At 54.4% G+C, this 21,646-nt stretch overlaps 6 protein-coding genes across 6 annotated transcripts; 2 read left to right on the plus strand and 4 right to left on the minus strand.

The window, feature by feature from the left end:
• Positions 1 to 2,834: 2,834 nt before the first annotated feature.
• On the minus strand, positions 2,835 to 3,083 carry CGCS363_v013992 (uncharacterized protein; the record flags this gene model as incomplete). The annotated part of the gene is made up of 2 exons (XM_036645841.1): positions 2,835 to 2,934; positions 2,989 to 3,083. The coding sequence occupies 2 exons, from the start codon at positions 3,081 to 3,083 to the stop codon at positions 2,835 to 2,837; spliced, it is 195 nt and encodes a 64-aa protein (XP_036488597.1).
• Positions 3,084 to 3,560: 477 nt separating this feature from the next.
• Positions 3,561 to 5,457, plus strand: inda1-2 (Amino-acid permease inda1; the record flags this gene model as incomplete). The annotated part of the gene is made up of 4 exons (XM_036645842.1): positions 3,561 to 3,854; positions 3,910 to 3,967; positions 4,026 to 5,146; positions 5,200 to 5,457. The coding sequence occupies 4 exons, from the start codon at positions 3,561 to 3,563 to the stop codon at positions 5,455 to 5,457; spliced, it is 1,731 nt and encodes a 576-aa protein (XP_036488805.1).
• A 2,256-nt stretch (positions 5,458 to 7,713) lies between these two features.
• Positions 7,714 to 10,881, plus strand: CGCS363_v013994 (uncharacterized protein; the record flags this gene model as incomplete). Its single annotated transcript, XM_036645843.1, has 3 exons — positions 7,714 to 9,869; positions 9,921 to 10,198; positions 10,253 to 10,881. The coding sequence occupies 3 exons, from the start codon at positions 7,714 to 7,716 to the stop codon at positions 10,879 to 10,881; spliced, it is 3,063 nt and encodes a 1,020-aa protein (XP_036488594.1).
• Positions 10,882 to 11,462: 581 nt separating this feature from the next.
• Positions 11,463 to 12,658, minus strand: CGCS363_v013995 (uncharacterized protein; the record flags this gene model as incomplete). Its single annotated transcript, XM_036645844.1, has 3 exons — positions 11,463 to 11,805; positions 11,864 to 12,351; positions 12,407 to 12,658. 3 exons carry the CDS (start codon positions 12,656 to 12,658, stop codon positions 11,463 to 11,465), a joined length of 1,083 nt encoding a protein of 360 aa, XP_036488802.1.
• Positions 12,659 to 15,412: 2,754 nt separating this feature from the next.
• On the minus strand, positions 15,413 to 16,531 carry CGCS363_v013996 (Transcription factor atf21; the record flags this gene model as incomplete). The annotated part of the gene is made up of 1 exon (XM_036645845.1): positions 15,413 to 16,531. One exon carries the CDS (start codon positions 16,529 to 16,531, stop codon positions 15,413 to 15,415), a length of 1,119 nt encoding a protein of 372 aa, XP_036488595.1.
• A 3,313-nt stretch (positions 16,532 to 19,844) lies between these two features.
• aurO-0 (FAD-linked oxidoreductase aurO) lies at positions 19,845 to 21,339 on the minus strand (the record flags this gene model as incomplete). The annotated part of the gene is made up of 2 exons (XM_036645846.1): positions 19,845 to 20,332; positions 20,382 to 21,339. The coding sequence occupies 2 exons, from the start codon at positions 21,337 to 21,339 to the stop codon at positions 19,845 to 19,847; spliced, it is 1,446 nt and encodes a 481-aa protein (XP_036488803.1).
• Positions 21,340 to 21,646: the final 307 nt, after the last annotated feature.

The following is a 21,646-nucleotide window of genomic DNA, read 5'->3' on the forward strand; positions in this document are numbered from 1 at the left end:
ACGTCGGCCCTGTCGTCGCTGATTTCGCATGACAGACGACAGAGTCGTGCGCGTTTGTGGCCAAAATGCCATCAAGGAGCTCACAGCCGTTTCGAGTGTCTTTTGGTCGAACCAATCTTGAATACGGGTCTCGCAGGACTGCCGCCGCGCCAGTGTGGGTTGGTCCGACTGCCTGCCGGCACGGCGACAATCGAGGTGCGTTGGCGCTGCAGCCCGGCGTTGAGCTCAGAACGCCTCAATCCCCTTTCACATGGACCATTGTTGGTAGCTTTTGCGTTTCGACACAAAGTCATTCGGAAATACCGCCTTTTCAGTTAGAAACTCGAGAGATATCAAGACGAGACACGGCCATCAGCGAAAACGTGGCTGTTCTGTAAAGCTTGAATGAGCCAAAATCATCGACGCTGGCTTCGACTGGGTGCTTCCCAGGAACTTCCAGTCCGTCCGACGCCCCTGTTCACTGGCATCGCGCTCCGTGGCAACTGAGTCGTGTGACGCGCTGCGCACCAAATGTACAGCTCCTCACTGGCCATAGCCATTGAGTTGCCCGCTCGCGGCCTCATCCTCGGAAAGTCTCCCCTGACCAGGCTGACCGACATGTCCTCGAACTGCCTGGCGCCTAACACTCTTGGGGGGGTTTCCCCGAGTTAGCCCCAATTATTGTGGGCTTCTTCCAGGGAGCACTCCGGAACGGTGGGCATCGGACTGGGGTCTCGTCTGGCAGCCCAAAGTCGAGACGGCTCCGCATGAATTGTGGTCCAGTGGTTCTGGTCCCTGGGTCTCCTGCGCAGATAAGCGTTTCCGTCTCGAACTTCCGTTTGTTTGATATCGGAACCATAGATAAGACCAACAAGCTGCAGCTAGCTGCAAGCTGCTGGATGACTTCACACATATGCCTCGAAGGGTGCGACTCGTGGGAGTCTCAGGGCAGCTCTGATCACCCTCAGATTAACGAATCGAGATGCAGCGACACGAGATTGGACACAGGGCCGATAGAAGAGCGCTAGAAGCTTGAATCGAACGCTCTAATCTGCCCATGAAGCAATGATGGCTGGGATTTGCATGCCATCCATCTGTTAGCTCGCGACGGCACCTAGATACCTGCCGCTAAACCAAGAATAGCGCCATAATGTGATGTGGTTGGTGTGGTGAAGGCGACAGGATTGGTGAGCAAACGAACAGCAGGTTGGTGGCGCCGAGAATGAGGGGGCAGACAATCCCCCAACCCACCATGGCTCATGTGTCTGCCACACCGAGAACGCTGAGCAGCCGCATTGATGGCACGTTCGAAACAAGTCTGCAAATGGGATGAGCCGGGTCGCACCAACACCACCAATCCCTTATCGCATTGCCACCTGTCAGGTCGGTCCACGATGGTTCCGGCCGTGTCTCTGTCCTATCGGAAAGCATCAGCTCATCACCAGACGTCATGACCGAAATTCTGTCATTGCCCTATCGCGATGGAGAGGTGCCCGTACGACCAGTCAGCCAGAAAAGTGCATCCCACGCCGCGGTACCCGACGAACTGGTAAGATCACTACCGGAATGGATCTTTGATGTCAAATGGTCAGCAATTGGTGATGAATGCGACAGATATAGCTGCGATAGGGCATACACCGGCGAAGACGTGGTGCTGTCGTGTACACCGCGTTGCAACTGAGAGATATCAACTAGGGGGTGGGACCCAATCTCCCACCCTCCCTTGCATTTTACTGCAGAACTTGCTTCCCAGGCGCCAGGCTTCGAAGAGTGCACCGTCTTCGAAACGAAACGCACTGAACTACCTAGTGTAAAAAGACCCTGTGGCTGTCGCCTGACCTGCCGTGTGAGCTGGAAAAGACACGGAACCGCGCCGGCCAGGATCAACAAGAATGACGCTGCGCGGGAGAGCTAGGCAATGGCACAAATGGCTGTGAGCGCGAGCGTGAGTGGTCGTGACAGCTAGCGTCAACCCGACGCTAGCACTTCCACGACCTCGATGTTGACCCTGTTCTCCGTCTCCTGCACGACGTCGGGGGTGATGCAAGGGTGAGGGAAACCTGGGGCGGCCAAGATCGGCCATGGCCCACCCACGCATGCATCGATGCATACCCGGGCCAGCCAGCTGTGTGCAGCAGGTTGAGCCAACAAGCCAGCTGTGCTTGGCGATGCAAGGTCGCGAGAGGGAGTTGCCATTATCCGTAGGTGCCATGCCCAGCTCCGAAGAGCCGCTGCAACCTTGGACAACAGCCGCACAGAAGCTTGTGGCTTGTCGACAGAGATTTCCGCCTAGTGAGCCTCGTCCTCCTCATCGACGTCTGTGTGGTCCAGCAATGTTGCGCATGATGGTCGATAAACCAGCAAATGACATCCCAGCCAGAGGGTAGCGGTTCAGATTCGTCCCCAGCGTCCTGGACCGGGACCTAGACTTCTTGGACGTGGACCTCTGGCTGGCTCCCTCTCGCTGCCCAAACCCAGTCAGACAGTCCCAGAGACTCGTGCTCGCTTCTCCACTTGCTCCATTTCCACACCCAAGTTCGAGGGAACGAGGACCGACTGGATCCTCAGATAACGTTGAGGAGGCAGCGCCAGTGGGCGAAGGGAGGGGCGGCCACTTTTTCGGAGCCATTTGCTAACGGCTTCAAGTGACACCCTGCCCATTGGCCAACCAGCACCGCCAGCGCTATCTGCACGCTCCAAATATTCAATCGCCCGGATGGGGCGCTGCCGGTGGAGAGTCTGGAGAGCAGATTGCCAATCCAGTTGCATGGTCCTCATTCTCCCGAGTCCCTCGTTCATGTTCCCCCTCCTGTCACCCGGAGGCGTGCGTCTGTCTGTCTGACTGTCTCGTCGTCTCAAAAAACCCCCCATCTGCTGCGACTTTGACTGTGGCTGTCGCGTAGGCAGGGCTTCTGGTACCTCTCCTGGCAGCCGAAAAGAGCTTCGTACCCGCGCCTGGATCCCTCGTTAGCGCGCCATGCACCTCGGATAGTTGTCCGCCTAACTCACCTCAGCTCTAGATTCGACGCCCGGTGAAGCTTTCTCTGGTTCCCGCAGCCCGGGGTACGTATCCTGAGCACGTCCGAAAGCCAAATCGCCCCCATCCCACAAAATACTATGCGACAAGTAACGGGGTCGTTGTCTAGGATGGCCTGCCATATGCCCGTCCACGCCAAGATCTGCGTCTCTCGCCCGTCGAAAGAGAGAGGGGGCAGGCCCGGCAAGACACAGGCTTCATCAGAAGACCAGCCCCAGACCCTCGCCTCTTCTCTCCCATGTGTAATTCTCCATCGTCAACGGACCACAACCTAGCGGCCTTCCATGCATGACTGATCCGCTTGCCGCCCTTGACAAGAACCCTTAGTCGTTGCGCGCCGGTGCTTGTCTCGTTCTGTTTTCCTTCAAAAAGACCTGGCCTCCCCCCGTCCCATCTTCCCTGAGATCGTGCGGTATCCCTCTCCTTCCTTTTCTCATCCCACTCGGGTCTCACTCCCGTAATCTTTGTTTTTGCAACAGACAATCGAGTCTGTTCACCCTTCGCAAGCCTTGAGTGATACAAGCCTTGTCGACACATCATCATCATGTCTTCAGACGGGGTCACCCCCACCAAGGTGCTCGAGGCTGACGAGAAGGCCTCTGGCAGCCTTCCCGGATACGACAGCGGCAGTGGAAATGCCATCCGCGGCGACATCCACGAGGAGAGCTGGGCCACCCGTAACGGTTTGAACGCCGAGTCCTTCAAGAAGAAGGAATATGGCCGCGGCGTCGTCGAGCTCGACCGTGCCATGAGCACCCGCCATCTGCACATGATTGCCATCGGTGGATCTATTGGTGCTGGTTTCTTCGTCGGTTCCGGTGGCGCTCTGAGCAAGGGCGTGAGTATTTGTTGTGACAGATGATGTTGCGCTCTTTCGCTGACGAATCTCCTAGGGTCCTGGTTCTCTCTTCATTGATTTCTTGCTGGTTGGTATCATGATGTTCAACGTCGGTAAGTGTCGAAGAAGGATCTTTCGCATCGCGCAACAAAAGCTAACGCGCCGCAACAGTGTACGCCCTTGGTGAACTCGCTGTCATGTATCCTGTCTCTGGTGGTTTCTACACGTACTCGACTCGCTTCATTGATCCTTCCTGGGGTTTCGCCATGGGCTGGAACTACGTCTTCCAGTGGGCTGCCGTTCTTCCTCTCGAATTGACGGTTTGCGGTCTCGTCATCGGATACTGGGATAGCGAAACCAGCGTCGCCGTCTGGATCACCGTCTTCTTGGTCGCCATCATCATCATCAACATCTTCGGTTCTCTCGGATATGCTGAGGAGGAATTCTGGTCAGCTTGCATCAAGCTGGGTGCCACCGTCATCTTTATGATCATCTGCTTCGTCCTCGTCCTCGGCGGTGGCCCCAGCAGTGGTCGTTACAACACCTACCAAGGCGCGAAGCTGTGGTATGACCCCGGCGCCTTCCGCAACGGCTTCAAGGGCTTCTGCTCTGTTTTCGTTACCGCCGCCTTCTCCTTCTCTGGAACTGAATTGGTCGGTCTTGCCGCTGCCGAGGCGAAGAACCCCGTCAAATCGCTGCCTGGTGCTATCAAGCAGGTCTTCTGGCGTATCACCCTCTTCTACATTCTTGGCCTCTTCTTCGTCGGTCTGCTGATTCCCTCTGACGACCCTTCCCTGCTGTCTGAGTCCTCGTACTCTGATGTCAAGGCCTCTCCATTCGTGCTTGTCGGCAAGTACGCTGGCCTCGTGGGCTTCGATCACTTCATGAACGTTGTCATCCTTGTGTCCGTTCTGTCGATTGGTGTGTCTGGTGTTTACGGTGGATCGCGTACCCTCACTGCCTTGGCTCAGCAGGGCTACGCACCCAAGATTTTCACCTACATTGACAAGTCTGGCCGCCCTATGCCATCTGTCATCGCCATCCTCATCTTCGGCCCCCTGGCTTACGTCAACCTCAACGCTTCCGGCCCCGTCGTGTTTGATTGGCTGTTGGCGCTCTCGGGTCTCGCCGCCGTCTTCACCTGGGGCTCCATTTGCCTCGCTCACATCCGTTTCCGCAAGGCGTGGGCCTACCACGGCCACACCGTTGACGAGATCCCTTTCAGAGCTATTGGTGGTGTCACTGGCTCCTGGATCGGTCTCTTCCTCTGCTTCGTTGTGCTTGCTGCTCAGGTATGGTGTTCTCGACTATTGTTAATGAATGCAAAATGCTAACCGAGGAACAGTTCTACACTGCCATCGCCCCTCCCGGCACTAGCGAGCTCAACGGCGTTGAAGGCTTCTTCAAGTCGTACCTCGCTCTCCCTGTCGTTATCCTTTTCTGGGTTGGTGGCTTCGCCTGGAAGCGCACCGGTTGGCTCCGCACCTCTCAGATGGACGTCGACACTGGCCGTCGTGAGCTTGACTGGGACGAGATCCACGCGTACCGTGCCAAGATCGCTGCGATGCCCGCGTGGAGACGTGCCATCAACCACGTCTGGTAAACGGGAGAATGGTTGTTTGAACGAGAAAAAGAAGGGCTTCCGGGTTGCACTAGCTCAGTGTCCGGGGCCATGGCAACTTGCCATTCCATGTACATTGTAATGCAGGACCGCCCACCATCCATTAGAGGGGTGCCTGCCGGAACATACACGTTCCCGTCTAGTCATTTCTTAGCAAAATCAAGATACCACGAGTGTTTTCACCTACCATATGCTAGTTGGCCCGTCTCTATGATGTTGTGAATGTCTCCAGCTGGATTGCAGAAGATGTTGTTGGTTGCACCTGGAAAAAAATTACAGGGCGATGAAAGAAGCAGCTGGCGTCTTCGTGGGGGCTGATGTGGTGGCTTGGAGTTCTTATATACCGCGAGGGAAGGGCCAAGACAGCCAAGCGGTGGTTGTGTCTTATCTCTTTGGAAGCACTTCCAGCTCAGCCATCTCCCACTCCAGAAGCAGTGGCCGGATAGGCTAAATGGCAATCAATCTTGGGAGACAAGGGCTCTGTCGAATGAGATGGCGCGGGGAGGTCTTGGGGTGTTTGGGGGTTCGTCTTGGTCATTGGCGAGGAGATAACGCCAGACCACCCAGAAGAGCAGGTCGCAGGGTATCTTCGGGGGTTGTCGCCACTGTTGGTTGGGCCGGTTCAATCGATATCTGCTGTCGAGGACTTGTTGACGAAGCTTTTGGGGAAGCTTGTTGGAGAGTCTAGCCGGATCCAGTGCTTTCTCCTCGTCGAAGGTGCAGGGCCAAGGGGTCGAGATAGCTGTAGAGCCATATCAATGCCGCTCGTCTGCTGGATCGCGGGGCAGTGTCTGGCATGTCGGGCGTGTTGAAGATATCGGCTGTCAACGCCGAAATGACGGGTGAGGTTCCGACGATAGCGATTTGGTGTTGTGTCGCGGTGTACGTGGGAGGCCGAAGGCGGTGAGGTGTTGTTTCTTCCAAGATTGAGGTGCTCCTCGGGCGTTCATTCGAATGACTGGAATCGGATCAAATTCTTCCGGGTCTGATTAATAAATTTCATTGTTGGAAAGTGCGATCGAAAAGTAGCAGCTGCGCTTTGTGTCGAGGAAAGAGCATCAAATCCCATTCGTTCCTTCTGTTCCCAGCCGTCGCGTGGTCGGTGGCTCCCTCCAGCTTAAAAGACGTTTCCTGTTAGCGCCGCAGGGTGTCAAAGACGCCTTAGAGGGGACGCCCTTCAGCGGCCCCAGTGTCAAACTGCCCCATAACTTGCCGTCATGATGGCGCCCTTTGGGAACATGTCCTCCACAACGACCCGCTAACGTCAAGGTTGAACCCCACCAATCTCTCTGTAAATTTCCCCATTAGACCCTTTTCGGGGAAGCTTTCTGTTTCTCGTTACACATGTAAATCATCCGCGTATTCGCCATCAAAACCTCGCATTCTCCTCTATTTCACTATTGAGGTATTGCGTCCCTCCATCTTTCTTCCCAGCCATTCAAATACTGCGTCAAGCGATGGCATGGTTCCGGATTGGGCGTTGGTGCTTCATCCGGCTTTATTGGACAAGACATCTTCAACACTCTGAGGCTTCCATCATCTGATTCGTCCAGGAACATGTTCATTCTGATGGAATGTTCCATGTCGCTGAGAATCTGGCCGCTTGCTACTGTTAGTCCAGGCTTCACGAAATCATGAAGCGTAAGGGAAGCTACCTACCTGTAGCCTTCAAGAGTGGATGACGATGAGGCAGTGCTTGTGTTGCTGGCCATGACGGTGAACGAGTGACTTGGGATGAACCGTGAAGCTTCAAATGGGCCTTGAAGCGAGCTAATTATACAGGCCTCGAATATTGGAATATTCGTTGGACTCCCACAGTATTTCACAAATCTCACGTCCACATGTTTTGCGAAACGGCGCATCACCAAGACGGATCGGTGCCATGCCTTCGGACCAACGAGCTGCACCGCACGGCCGGGCAACGGCGTGGAAATTAAGTGGAGACCCCGCACTCGGCCAAGTGGGTCCCCTCAGCCGCAATGCGCCCCCGAGTTTTGCGCAGCGGCGTAAAACTCGCGCCGCTCAATCCTCACTCATAAGCCGCTTGCCCCTGACATTGTCAACCTCTCTTCACTCACATCTGCACCCCAGCTGTTAACAATCTTTCACGAACCGAAGCGTAGCATCGTTTGGTTTCCGATACTAGATGCTCATACTGGGCTCACAGCCGTCATACTTGGCGCCACTTTTGCTTGCTTACCCCGCCATTGACCCCGTTCCAGGGACGCAACGACAATCATGGGCCCCCCGCCAGAAGAGGGCAAGGCCCAGGTCCCTCACGACGAACAATCGAAAGGCAACGACGAAAGTAACCGCAATGGCTCACCCGATGCGACAGATATCAGCCCTGAAGCTGAAGATGCTGGCCCGGACCTCTCTGTTTTCGACCCAGAATTCGTGAGCTTTGAACCACAGCATCCGGAAATTGGCCAATCCGAGTCGGCCCAAAGTCCGAAGACAAAACTCGAAGAGCAATATCGAAGACCACGCTTTGAGGACATTGTTCCTCACTGTTCCGACAACGGAACTATAGCCACATCTCAAGCATTCAATGCCAGCACACCTAGTGAAACAGCCGTCAAGGACGAGGATTCTTCCAATGAAGAGGGCTCATCCAGCACTCACTATGAAGACCCTGACGGAAACGAAGACCCTTCAAAGACTGTACAGCGAATGATGGTCGACAGTGTCATGACATCCTTCATGGACTGGCTTGATGTCAAGCTGAAGGTGAAAGGAGAGGAGGAGAAGGAAGATCTTTCAAGTCTTCCTTTACTGGGGACACCTCAACCCATGACCGAGGGCCTGAAATCAACCCTAATTCCTCGATTCACAGCTCCAATGCCAGTCCCAACGGGATTCGCTCCATTAAAACCCTTGACTGGTGCCTTTGGCTCTGGTCAAACTTCAGGCACGGATAAGGCAGCAGAAAGCTACACTATCATACATGAGAAGCAAAGCAGTATTGAACGTCCGGAGCTTTCGAAAAAGGAAGAAAGAGCAGAAGACGTCGAGAGGAAAAGAGCGAAGCTGGGAGGGCTCAGAGCGACCAGAGAAGGCCTGAGAAGTGACAGAGAAACCCACAAAGAGTCTCTCGTTCAGTCTCTGGTCGGTACCTCGTCGACTGCAACATCGAACTTAGCTTCATCCCGGGATGAGCCCAGGAAACTCAGACGTTCGTCAAGACCAGTGGACACACAGTCTGCGCTGAGAACCCTTTCTTTGTCGGAGGAACCTGCTGAAGATGAGCGGGACAGCACGATGCCAGTGCTGGCGTCGCCTCCTCCACCACCCGCTCCCAAGGCGAAGTCTTTCTCGTTCTCAAATTTATTGAAGAGAAGCAAGAAGAAGAGTGCGGAAGAAAGAGAGGAAGAGAAGAGAGGATCAGGTCTCGAAAAAGCGGAAGAGGAAGACGAGGACGAGGACGATGAGGAGGTCCTCTCTGGAGAAGCCGCCGCATCCGAGGCGGCAACTAGCCGAGGGGGTGAAGCCGTGGAAGAGCTCATGGCATACCCGCCGACGGTATTGGACCTCGACTTTGAACCCAGTGAAAGTCCGCCGTCTGTAGGGGGGCCACCCCCCATGCCTGCTGCTTCAACAAGCTACGAGGTAGTAGAAGAGGATCTACCTCCTTCAAATAAGTCCCCAAAGGCACCAGTACAACAAAGGAGAAGCTCTGCAAAGCTCAGGAATGAGAGACGGCTCAAATTGCCCTCGCTGGTCTCTGATGTCGACTCACCGGCGCCAGCCAGTAAGGTGGCAGCCGAAGAAGAGGATGAGCGGATACGTGAGCGGTTACGCACAAGGTTCGAGCGCGGAGGTTCAGCATCGTTGCCGAGTTCAGGGAGAAGATCTGGGGCTTCATCGAGGAGGAGCGAATCATCGGCCCAAGAGCCTCCAGGTGGAGTTGCACTACGAGCATCGGCACAAATGCACCACCCATTAGCCATGCCATATAGTGACATGCGATCCGAGGACGATGCGGTATTTTATCAGTTGACCGAGGACATTCCAGTCGATAACAATGTAGCACAAAGACCACGTTCCGATCACCACTTCAGTCGATCGTGCGCGGTGGATCATTCAGCAAGAAGAAGATTGCAATTGGGGACAGCCGCGACCAACCACACACAAGAGCCAAAGAGTCGCAAGAGGAGATCTTTGGCATCAAAGCGCAGCAGATTGGATGACAAGGACAACGGAAACGAAGACGAAGAAGGAAAGGATGGTGATGGAAATGGGAATCGTCCGCCTCGCGCCAAGCTTCCCAAGGTTCAGGAGGACGAAGTCAGCGGTGCGAAGCTAGCTTGTCCGTTCTTCAAGCACAACCCACGCAAGTATAAGAACCAGCGTCCCTGCTGTGGCCCGGGGTGGGATCACGTTCATCGCATCAAGTAGGTCTTTGCCATCCCAACCGCTAGACGAGATGCTAATAATCGATACAGGGAGCATATATACCGAAAGCACTCACTCCCCAAGTTCTCATGCCCGCGTTGCTCTCAGCCGTTTGAGACTCAATCGGACCTGCAAGCCCATGCTCGCTTGCCTACTCCATGCCAAGTCAAGGAACCGGAGGTCTTGGACGGCATCACCCAAGACCAAGAAAAGAAGCTTCGGTCGCGGAAGAAGACCAGCGGTAAAGAGCTCACCGAAGCCGAGAAGTGGGCCCAGGTCTACAGCATTCTCTTCCCAGACGTCAGAGAGCGAGAGATTCCGTCCCCATGTAAGTCAAATATCTCCTCCTTACCGACGGACCGCAACAACTGACGAGCTTCAGACTACAACACAGAGGACGCCCAGACGAATCTTGGCGGATACGAGGACTACCTCCGTCGCGAACTCCCTACGCAGGTCCGCCGGCAGCTCGAAAAAGAAGTCGAGCAGCAGCTCAGCTTCGTCGAGGAAGGAATGAAGCAAAAGGTCATTGAGATCGCGCGCAACTTGCAACTCTCACTGTTCAAGAGCTACCAGCAGATCGAGACTCAAGAGAGAGACACCGAAGGGCCGTCACCAAGCGACGGCTACATTTCGAATTCTGACTTCGTCTCGTTCACCGCGACGGATACGTCGCCGTCGACGATGACCACTGCCGGCACGACACCGGAGATGCCAGACCCATTGGAGATTTTCGGCGGTGACCCCGCGATCCCGGATTTCAACTTCGACTTCTTGTCCCAGGTCCCGTCCGCAGAGTCGCAAGGGCCCGAGAAGGCCTGTCAATCGACGTTTGGGATAGATCCATATGCTACGTCGGAACCACCCACGATTCAACCGGGCATGGACATGTTCGGAGGTCAGCAGTTCGGTATGGCTTATCACGATATGGAGGGTTATGACGAGAGGCAGGGCACAGTCCGAAACATGAGCGTGCTCAGCTATGCGCCCTGGGGTTCAAGCAATGAGTAATGACTAGCATTTTGAGATACCCTTCAATGTCAGTACGAGATTCCCATTGTGGGTTCTGTTTCAATCATCAACAAGATGCCAAGTGCTTGAACGCCCGTCGGATACGGGCTGCTGACGGGAACCGGGCTATTGGTTCTAGCCAAACCTCTTAAACCCGGTAGGGTGTGCAGTCTGGTGTATTATTCTGCCCCGGCACAGGCCCGTTTGACCTCGTGAAACAATTGTGGCGCTTGGCACGGCTGGCGCCGTTTCCAAATACCCTTCACTCATTCCTACGGCCATCTTCCGCTGAAGAAGCCAGACGTTTCTCCCGCTAGTCTTGGCTCAATGGATCCCTTCTAGATGCCAGCACCAACCGAATGATCTACATCTCGTCTGATTTGGTCCTTCGGGCGCTTCCTAGCGCGTACCATTCAGCTGGTATTATTACAGCCGAGTGTTTGCATCACACCGCAGAGTACGACATCAAAATTTGACGTACATTGAACATATTGGACTATGAGGGTCATTGCGGCCATGTGAAATGTTTTCTCATTAGACTCGTGGTATCATTGAACTGCCCCCGAAACCCTAGACTCCTGTCATGGCGATGTCATAACATGGATCGGCCGTTGCTGATTTACCGGATCAGAGCGCCATACACTAAACTCGACCGTCTTGCTGATTCCTCCCAGAGCTTTTGGTGTTTCTATCCGCTCAAGATCCACGTCGGACCTCGAATGTCCACTGCTGCTGAGTATATTCACCTGCGAACTCGTCCGCTTGCCGCCGCGGACCTCCACCACCCTCTCACTTTGCTGCGTCGCCGGATCCCAGTCCTCTGGCTTCCTGCCCGAAGTAAATCCTCGTAATACTGGGCGACTTGGACAAGTCGGATCGTACACCTGAGTTGTGAAGACCAGCTTGGATGCCAGTACATCGATGCTGAATGCCTCTCATTAGTGGACAAATCTCACGCACGGCGCGGAAACCTTCAACTTACAACATGACGACAGGAAATAAACACTCCAACGTGTACGCAAATCGATCTAACTGGCTTGCGGCATTCGTCGCGCTCTGAGCCGTCATTTGAAATGAGTACGTGATGGCCCTCATCGTCCCGAGGATGGCAAGCGTTGCAAGTCGGACCTCCGTACTTCTCATGAGATACTTGAACAGACCGCCCTTCAATGCCGCTCGGATCGACGTCGACTTGACCTCCGCAAACGTCTTCAGTAAGAAGAAAGCGCTTACGCATTCTAGCGTTGCGATAAGCACGAAGTAGGCGATGTGTAAATTGTTCACCGTGCTCTGCAGATTCGTGTTTCCTCGCAGAATGAACCTGATGCGTGAGGTGGCGATCATGATTCGGAGCGCAACGAGGGCGGCGATAATGATCCAAAATAGGCTGTTGAAGATCATCCACCCCCGATCCTTCAGTATCCTGCGCAGGAGCACGTAGCTATAAAACGACAGCCCGACCTCCTGTATCTGCCGCGTTCGTTAGTTTGGTCCACGGTGTTATTCCATTTCTCCAAAGACGAACCAGCCAGAAGAGATCCCCGAACGCTGAAGCAGCGGCCTTGTTCTTCAACCCGTACCCTTCGTCATAATATGCGTAGTAGCAAAGACCGTTTGCGATGGCTCCCGCCGCGGATGAGATGATCGGTACCACAGTGATCTGAGAAAAGGTCGTGATCCCGACGATGAGGAGCCCGAAGAACACGTTCGCAGCGCCGATGGTGCTGAGGATCGACCAGCTCAACTCGAAGTAGACTGGTAGTATTGGCGTCGACATGATGCCGCCGATGGAACTACTGCGTGGCTGCCGGGCTGGCGCATGGCGTATGCGGAGCGGAATGGGGTGGCATTGGGAACTGCAAGACTAGTTAGAGAGCGGCTGATAACAGGCTTATAGGCCACCCAAACCTTGCAACTGCACCTTAATCAAGAACAGGTTGGATCCACTAGGCGCGTCTATTCCTCTGAGAGCCGTCCATGATGCCTCGAGCTTAGACTTTAGCGACTGGGAGGGGAGAAACAGACGGAGCTCCATGGGGCGGACACAAACTACGCCTGGTGAAGGATATTGCCTGATGAGGAGCTGTCCGCCTCGGCCACTCCTTGCCTCTGCCACGCACATAGAAACCTTCAAAGCCTTTGGCCGCAGGTATGGCACAGTTTGCCGGGCTGTCTCGCTAGAGGTAACTCTTCGGGTACTGGGATGTACCTTCCAAGAAGCTCGGATTGAGCGGAGAATACGGGAATGATCAACGTCCGGAAATATGTAGTAGACGATGCCATGTGTCTTGCATAGGATAGGGGTGTATCACAGAGCGCTTATCAAAAGTCAGCAAATCTGTCACACGGAATTGGAAAAGCCAACTGTTCATAAACACCTAGGTCCAGCAAGGCTTTTGGTCGCATAATCCCATGGCAAATCGAAGCCGCTTGGCAGCCCCAAGATGATGGGAGGGCACATGGCACAGTCAGATGGGATGATTCGCCGAACATGTGAGGATGGATGCCCTCCATCAATTACACCACTGTATACCGACTGAGGGCGGATAGAAGTTCCGCTAACGGCAGCATACTTCCGTCGTAGAGTATTAGAGCAAATGATAAAGCGGCCAATGATAGTTTCGTGAACTTTGAGCTGCCGCTGAGCGGTAGCCCGCGTCTCACCTTACGAGTCCATATCCAGCTGTCAGAGTTTCGTGGCGCGGCACTTGGGAGTTTCCAAAAAGCTTAAAGCGACCCTACTCCTCCCGCTGCTCGGGGAACTGACATGGAAAGGTCCTTGCAGAATGATGTGCTACTCCGTACCCACTCAAAACGTGGGATTGTTGGTCCAGGGGACGCCATGGTGGCGAATCCAAATACCCTCGGGGCGGGGTCTAGATGTCGGATGGAACCACCATTTTGTCGAACACATGCTGAGATGCTGCAGGTGAAATGTGGAGATGGACCCTGCTGTATGCGACTGTGACGACCGGTGGCCGTAATGTTAACGACAACATGTGTGATTATGAGATGATCTGCGTTGACATGCTTAGCAAGCTCTTGGCGGAGTCATGGTGTCAGTGTACTTCGTGTTATCACACCAACTCGTAATTCTGATGGCTGCCTCCATCTCCAACACTCGAAAACCTGTTGGTTCTGCACCCATTACCTAAGTGTTGGCCCAAGTAGTGGCCGGGTTTTGACTTCGCGCACGTCTGAAGGCACACACCAGAAGGCCGAGCGCTTGGACGGGTTGGAACACGGACTCAGACGTCCATTCATTGGATGTATCCCACTGGCAACACCTTGAAGCTAAGTGAACAGCACGTAATTGGATCGCGAGTCGTGCCTGTTCCGCATGTTCACGGCTTCGTCTGATCGCCTGGGCCATCTGAAAGAACACGCAAATGCCGGCTCAAAGAACGACGGTGCCGACCCGTCGACTCAGAAAAGCTCGCATCCCGTTTAACAGCCGGCTGGACATCGGACTATGATTCCGCTGTCCGAACGAACAGGAAAGAACATAGGTTGGATAAGAAAAGAAACATTCGAGTCTATTTTACTGATGTGGCGGTAATGAAAGCCGTACTCGACCTACTTCCGAGCGGGATGCCTAGTATGGACCGAATACTAGGTATGCTTAGAAATAGTCGAGAACAGCGAAGAAATCACGTCTAGACAGACCACAAAAAAAAAAAAAAAAAAATCTAATCTTTGACGATGAACTCAGTAGCCCTTGGTATGAGCGAGCCTTCGGTGTTATCTGCTCGGGCATCGGAGCTACTCGAGGTTTCAAGTCCCTCAAGACACACCAGTCCAACTGACACGATCGAACGCCCTTTCGTGAACGACGACTCAGCACGTGCGTCTTCATAGGGCTATTGCGAAATGGTGTTCGCGATGGGAACCTATCCGAAACAGAAATCTGTCGGGTCTATCCTATGCCTCCGCGCGCCCCGCGCGCCCCAAGTGCCGCACGAGAGATGAGGCAGTATTCGTTATCCCACTCCCCGCGGCGACCTGCCATCGAAAACTCTCGAATGATTCGCGTAGCGCGTCTGCACTTGGCTGACAGAGATGGATGCGGTCCTAGGACACACCATGTTCGTTGAGTGTATCCATAGCGTCTGCGCCGCTTAGCCGTCGTTCACGGTTGTCAATTGAGTTGATCGGGTCTCCATGGTCCGTCGTCCGGCGCGGCGGCTTCAAGCACCGCCGAAGATTTCAGTATAGATAACATCAACTGGTCGATTGCCAGTTAAGCACAATTGATGGAGGGACGCAGAATTCAAGTCATTGATCTCATTAATTCATATCCCAGTGCTAAGCCATGAGGCCCTGGTCCTGTGTAGAAACAATCTTCTCCAAGACGCCCACGCTGAATGTCGCAATTCCAAACGCCCTAGCTACAGATGTGATTTTGGTAGCAAACTTTTCTTGCCGGCCTTCCGGACTTCGCTGCTTTTTGTCCTCAAGAATCTCTGAAGACCTGCCAAGCTGATGAGATGGGCTGGCGCAAGTCGATAATTCCTCTCCTCCGTTCATCCTCCTAAGCCATCATGAACTCCTGCGATTGAGCTCTGCCGCCATGAGCGATGGAGGCATCGTCGAGCATCGAGAACCCATCGTCGGAACCTAGTGCTGATATTTCGGATTTGCGCTCTTCATTGTCGAACATGTCCCAGTCCATTGATGAATCTCCTCCGGATGCTGTGTTGTTCATCACTGCTCCTGCATTGACTGTTGTCGCATTCGCCGCCATACTCGACGAGACCAAGTTCTGCGCAGCGCCCGAGATATACTCTTCGATAAAAGAACATCCGCATCCACCATGCTGAAGCACCATGTTCTTCAGCATCAAGATCTCGCTGCGCAGCATCGAAGCCTCCGCGTGCAGACTCTTGTTGACATTTTCCGCAACCACCTCCTGCGACTGCAGCTCCTCGATCCCCTTCTGCTTCTTTTGCCGGCACTTGTACGCTGCCTCTCTGTTGCGGGCGCGAATGCGGTTCTTCTTATCTTCGGTGGTTTTTGGAGCCTTGGCGTCGTCGGCGCCGCTCGCGGATGCCGTCGAAGCGCGTCGCGCGGCCGCAGACTTCTTCTGCACTTTCGCTCCTGTAAATGATGTGGTCGTCGCTGACGCGTCTGCCGCTCGTGTCTTGGTTTCTGTGAGACGAGGTCTGCCGCGCCGCCTCTTTGGCGACTCGATTGCTGCTGCCGGCAGGGGTTTCGTCTCTTGCTCGGGGTTAATGATCAAGGGGTCGACTGGAGGAGATCTGATGTTCGAATTCGGCGGCGATAGTACGGAGCTCACTGGCGACAACAAAGAGTTGGTCGCGGGCGAGTCCTGCCACACATGAGAGCTCCGCGTCGAGGGGGACGATGTGCTGTCGGAAATGATTGACGCCGCGTCGGGTGCTGAAGTCAGGGCCGAGGGCGCGACGAAGAACTGTGGCGCAGTGTTGGCAGCTTCATTCTCTCTCTTGATATTCAGTTGTCGCTGGAAGTAATAATCCGCTTGTTGCTGGTCCGGTTGATGTTGTTTTATTTGTTGTTGCGTGGTATATTCGTCTGTCGGGTTGGCGAAAGAGTCAGAGAGCAGTTTGTCAAGTGCGCTGCTCGACAACCCACTTTGAAGTACACTCACACCTGCTGAGCCTGAATCCATGGTTGCTGAGCTCTGTGGCTTGTGATGTTGCGCCGGGGCAGACAAGGTTTACCAGGGTATCTTGGCCTGTCAGGATGTGGTTGGCTAGGTTCGGGGCTCGGAATAGCGTCGCTCTGAGTGTGGCCGTGCTCTATTTCTTGCCAAGGATATGAAATGGAGTACTCGAGGAATTGTAAATGTAAATCAAACAGTATTTAATTCCCAGGCTAGTGTGTCTGTAGATTGGCGAACATATATATATGGCATTGCGAAGGGGGCGAAAAGAGGAGGTCCTGGGTACTTTATACAAGTCTTTCGCGGGGAGCAGGACCCGGACTCCAAGTCCGGTCTTTTGCCTGGGACGAACGCGACAAACAAGAACAGGCAGGACAGTAGCTCAACAGGTGGTGGACAGGCAGGCCTTTGCCAACTAGATCGAACCTGGGCTTGAGGAGTGATACCGTGCATAGTACAAGGGATGGGACCAATCAGGTAGCACAATTGAATCTCAACAAGGTCGAGGAGCATGAGCAGCCACAATGCCGAGGGGGCTTGTGGATGGGCATCCCTCATCGAGATACTAGACATGCCGTGCCGCGCTTGAAAAGACCGCGTACCCGTGCAGGACCAAGCCACTTCCAGGCCACTAGGACGGCCCAAAAGCACATGGAACAGTTCCAGAGGCAGAAATTGGAAGAGGGGCAGGAGCTTGTCAGCTAACACTGTACAATGACGACTGATGTCCTTCCAACGCCATCTCGACGTCCTGCTTTCGTCGTGCCAAAGGAGGGGCCCCGGAGATAACCTCCGGGCACGATGGCGCAACTCATTGGGCCGCCACCGCCCAGAGATCCATCCGGACCGTCGGCCTCTCTCAACGGTCAGTCTCTTCCCCACACATTGTTGGACATTGACCAAGCAATGGATGGAATGGGGAGCCCGTGGCTGATCGGCCGGGAACTTCTCAATGGCCCAGCTCTGGCGGCACCAGTTCACGCACCAACATGCCACTGGAATGGAATCGTGTGCCCAGTCTTCCTAGTGTTCCCAGTGTTTCCAGTGTTCCCAGGCACATTAGACACCCCTCACAAGACACCGCTCCACGAGGTGTTTCCCATTCCCGTGGCATCCCCACCTCTTGCTCCCATCATCCCACGCAAGTTGTGCAACTCGCCTGTTTTCTGCCACCCTCCACAGAGCAGCCAAGCAACTGTCCACGTTTCCCGAGTTCGCGAACGTGCCAAATGATTGGAGCTTTCCACCCTGTTAGTCAAGAATTGTGGCTTTGAGTGGCGAATACCCTGGTCTATGTGGCACATTCAGCACCCCCGAGCCACATATCCTGCCAATGGAGGTCTTTCGGAGAGCTTTCCATCGCACACGTACTGTCTCGAAAATCAACAAACAAGCACATGAGCTTTATCGCCCCCGTGAAGATCTTCCAGCACAACGTCACACGCGCCATCATTGGGCGACGGAACTATCTCCTCGACCTGGCATTACAAACTGTTCCTGAGTCACCCCGTCGGGAGCCGCACTATTGCAACCCATCATCTTGGTTTACTAATGCTAGGCCGCGCACGACCTTCGGGGTTCTCTGAGTGGGCGGGGCAAACTCCGATGGACTTTTCAAATCTCGATCTGAAGAAATCCCATGCTATCCACCCGGTGTATCATGCCGCGGGGATCGTCAGGTTGTCCGGAGAAGAACCTCCTGAAAATTCCTGCAATTGCCTGCCGCAACTGACTTGAATATTGGTTTCCAGAGCTTTCTTGTTTTCTATTCTTCCTTGCCCCCACCCTTCAATCGTATTCCGTTTACCGGGACACATTGGAAACAATCAATGCCGGCATTTCGGGTCTGAGCGCGTTTTCTTTCGGCTTCCACGATTGAAGATCGTGATGAAGACCAACATTTGTTGTTTTCAACTCGCCCACCGCCCTAGTGCTGGTGGTCACTGAATCGGTCGGCCCAATGCAAAGGGCCAACAACGTCATTCAACACGCAACCGAAGGGTCGAAGGGTCCGACGCGATCGGTCTGTCGGCATTCGAAGCTTCAATTGACGGTCTGGGCTCGAACGGGCGGTGAATTCTTCGCTGTCCAGTTGCCTAGCGCACCAACTCACCTGCCCAAATCGTCAATCGCGAGCATGCCAATGCCAGATTCAACCTAGGCCGGCTGTATCTCCCGTCGCCGGCGTTGAGACCATTTTTCCAACTAAGCTGAGACTAACTAGAGACAGGCTGGAAGAGGAAACCGAGAGGCGCTTGTTGCTTATGCTGCATCGTGGTCTTGAACCTTGTGTCCCACTTGCCGACCTTGAGCGCCCAAACACGTTAATGGATTCTCTCCGGGTCGATTGCCAGAGATCGGTCCGGCTGCCGTTCTTTGCACCGTTTGTGTGCCGGGACGGTGCATCGATGCAAGCCCAATTGCGGGCCCGAAAGCTCCGCACTCTTCGGCCCTCGACCCAAGCACACACTATCATCCGGGTTTCTAACAGATGAAGCTTATCGGAAAGAACACTTGTGAAGCCGTGCAGCTTGCCGGCAGGAGTGGCCGCCTGCGGGGTGACCTTAAGATCCATGACGATCGCCAGGTTGCCCAGTCGAACCCAATCACCGCTCCCAGAGCATGTCTAGGACGCAGTAGTTCGGCTGAGAATCTGGGACAACAACTCGGCACGAGGCTTCACAATGCTTTCACGGGAGGCCACTTCGTGCTAGATTCAGGGGGTCGTCGACGGGCGCGTGTAAAACATTCGAGATTTCCCCGCAAGGTGAGGCTTCGCGGAGAAAATCCCGGAAACCAATCAGAGTTATAGGAGGAGCGGACCACAACGGTTGTTGGCCGTTTGCGGCTCCTAAGAGTCCCTTTCCGGCCCCAATTACTCGTTGAACGCCAACTCATCATAGAGTTACAACCTCATCACTGCAGGACAACGTTCAGACGACTGCCGAACGCGGTCTCGGCCCAGATCAACCAGATCTCCTTCCGAGACATCCAGGGACATTCCACTCACCAGGGTTGCCGGGTTGGGTATTTATGCCTTTGAGATGCACCCAACAACCTTGCAGAGCTGTTGAATCAATGGTCTTTGAAACTTGGCTCACGTCGAACGCAGCATTGAAGACAGATAAGATGTGGCATCGCGTCAGTTCGTCAGATGATCTTCCCATCAACTGCCAATAGCGTCGATCGAATCTTGGTAAATTAGAAGTTTGTTTATTCGAGTGGAATGTCAATGTCTTGGTCGGAACGATACTCAAGCCATTCCTCGGCCCGAGGAGGCCTCAAAGCAGTCGTCCCGTCGGCGGCTGAACGCCCGATATCACAAGAGTTCCAACCGCGGATATCCCGTCCTGAAGACGTTCTCAGGATCGAACTTGTTCTTAACCTCCTTCAACCTCTCCAGTGTTTCCTCTCCGTAAGTAGCCACCCAATCTATATCCGATTCGGGGGACAAATTGCGGTAGCCGTAGGGCAGGGTCAGACCCTTTTCCTTCAACTTGGCTATAAGACCGTCGTTCCACTCTTTATAGCCTTCGAATTCCGTGGTTTCACCCTGAGCATCCTGGACACCGGCGTTTGGGTTGAAGATACGGTGGCGCTTCCGCAGCGGGTAACACGCCTCCGGGTTCGGCTCTAGGACCCTGCCATGAGCGCTGTGAATGACGTTCGCGCACCACGGCCCGGGAGGAGGGTTGGCAGCGATGATGTTGTTGATTTCTGGTGTCATGTACTCGATAGTACACACTCGCGGGTAATAATGAGTGCCGGAAGGGTTGGGGAAGGAGCTGAAGAATCCGTAATCGGTAGCTGTGGGTGTCAGCGCTTGTTGTAGACAACAGGCCAGGATGCGACATACTTTCTGCTACAGTGTCCAAGAGGACTGTCCCAAGAGACTTGATCTTACGATGAAACTCCCAGCCTTCGTCGAGGTTACCATCTGTAGGTGTCCATACGAGGAAGAAACTCAGGACGGGCCCAACGCCAGGCATCGCCATGTGAGTAATCTCTGCCGCGGTATTAATAGGCAAATCTTTCTCCATCTCGCTAAATTTGTTCAAGACCTGGCCGGTCTCAGAGTTCGGGAATCCTACGAGACCACCCAAGCAGGCCGTCTCAGGATACACCTTGAGTCGAAGTTCGACCACGATACCGAAGTTGCCATTGCCCGCACCGCGAAGTGCCCAGAGCAACTCCTTTCCATTAGGGTGCTGGTCAGTGTCGACCACCTCGCCGCTCGCGAGGACCAATCGGGCCCCCAGAATCTGGTCAACACCAAGGCCATAGAAGGCGCTGGAGTACCCGTATCCGCCGCCCATGGCCCAGCCCGCGATTCCCACGCCCGAACACCATCCGTGAGGCGTCAGGAGTTTGTGTTCATGAAGGAACTTTGACAGGGCGAGGCCTATGATACCGCCGCCGACACGGACCGACTTCCTGTCCTCAGCGACGACGGCGCTGTCAAGGGCGCGGAGATCGATCATGATGCCATCTTTCCCTTGATTTTGTGTGAAGCTAAGGTCGTGTCCGCCAGCTCTAATACCGAAGGGCAGGTTCTGAGCCTTTGCTTCTTTAACCACGGCGGCGACCTCGGCGTCTGTTCTTGGTCTGAGGATCGCTAGAGGCTGCTTTGTCGCTGCGCCATTGTAAAATGGCCTCACGATCACGTAGGATTCTGACGAGGGTGTGTATATGGGTAACTCGGGATACTTCTCGGCAAAGTCTTGAAGCTGGGGCGCATCTTTCGCGATCTGTTCTCGTGTTGACCCCTCGGGGTTGGAGATACGGAATTCACCGGTTGCTTCAAGCGATGACATCGTGATTGATCTCGTCGGTATCTGTGTGCGCCAAGTTTCTGTTGCAGATTCCTTCAGCGAGAGGGTAGCCTGCTTTTATTTACAGCCTGGACTCTTAATCAATCCACCAGACCCCTCACTCCAACGCAGGTCGGCCCAGATCACGACGTGTTGGAACAGGGATCTTCCGGACCCTTGAATGTGAAGTGTGACGGATGCTCCTCTTGAAGAACCGAGAAGCCCAATCGCTGTCGTTGAGCGTGAAGTGGATCGCGACACTTGCAGGTTGCCGAGGGCCTAATGCCGCTCACGTCAGCTGCGCATGCTG

Source organism: Colletotrichum siamense, assembly GCF_013390195.1.
Source record: "Colletotrichum siamense strain Cg363 chromosome Unknown KSG_Cg363_contig10, whole genome shotgun sequence".
NCBI lineage: Eukaryota > Fungi > Ascomycota > Sordariomycetes > Glomerellales > Glomerellaceae > Colletotrichum > Colletotrichum siamense.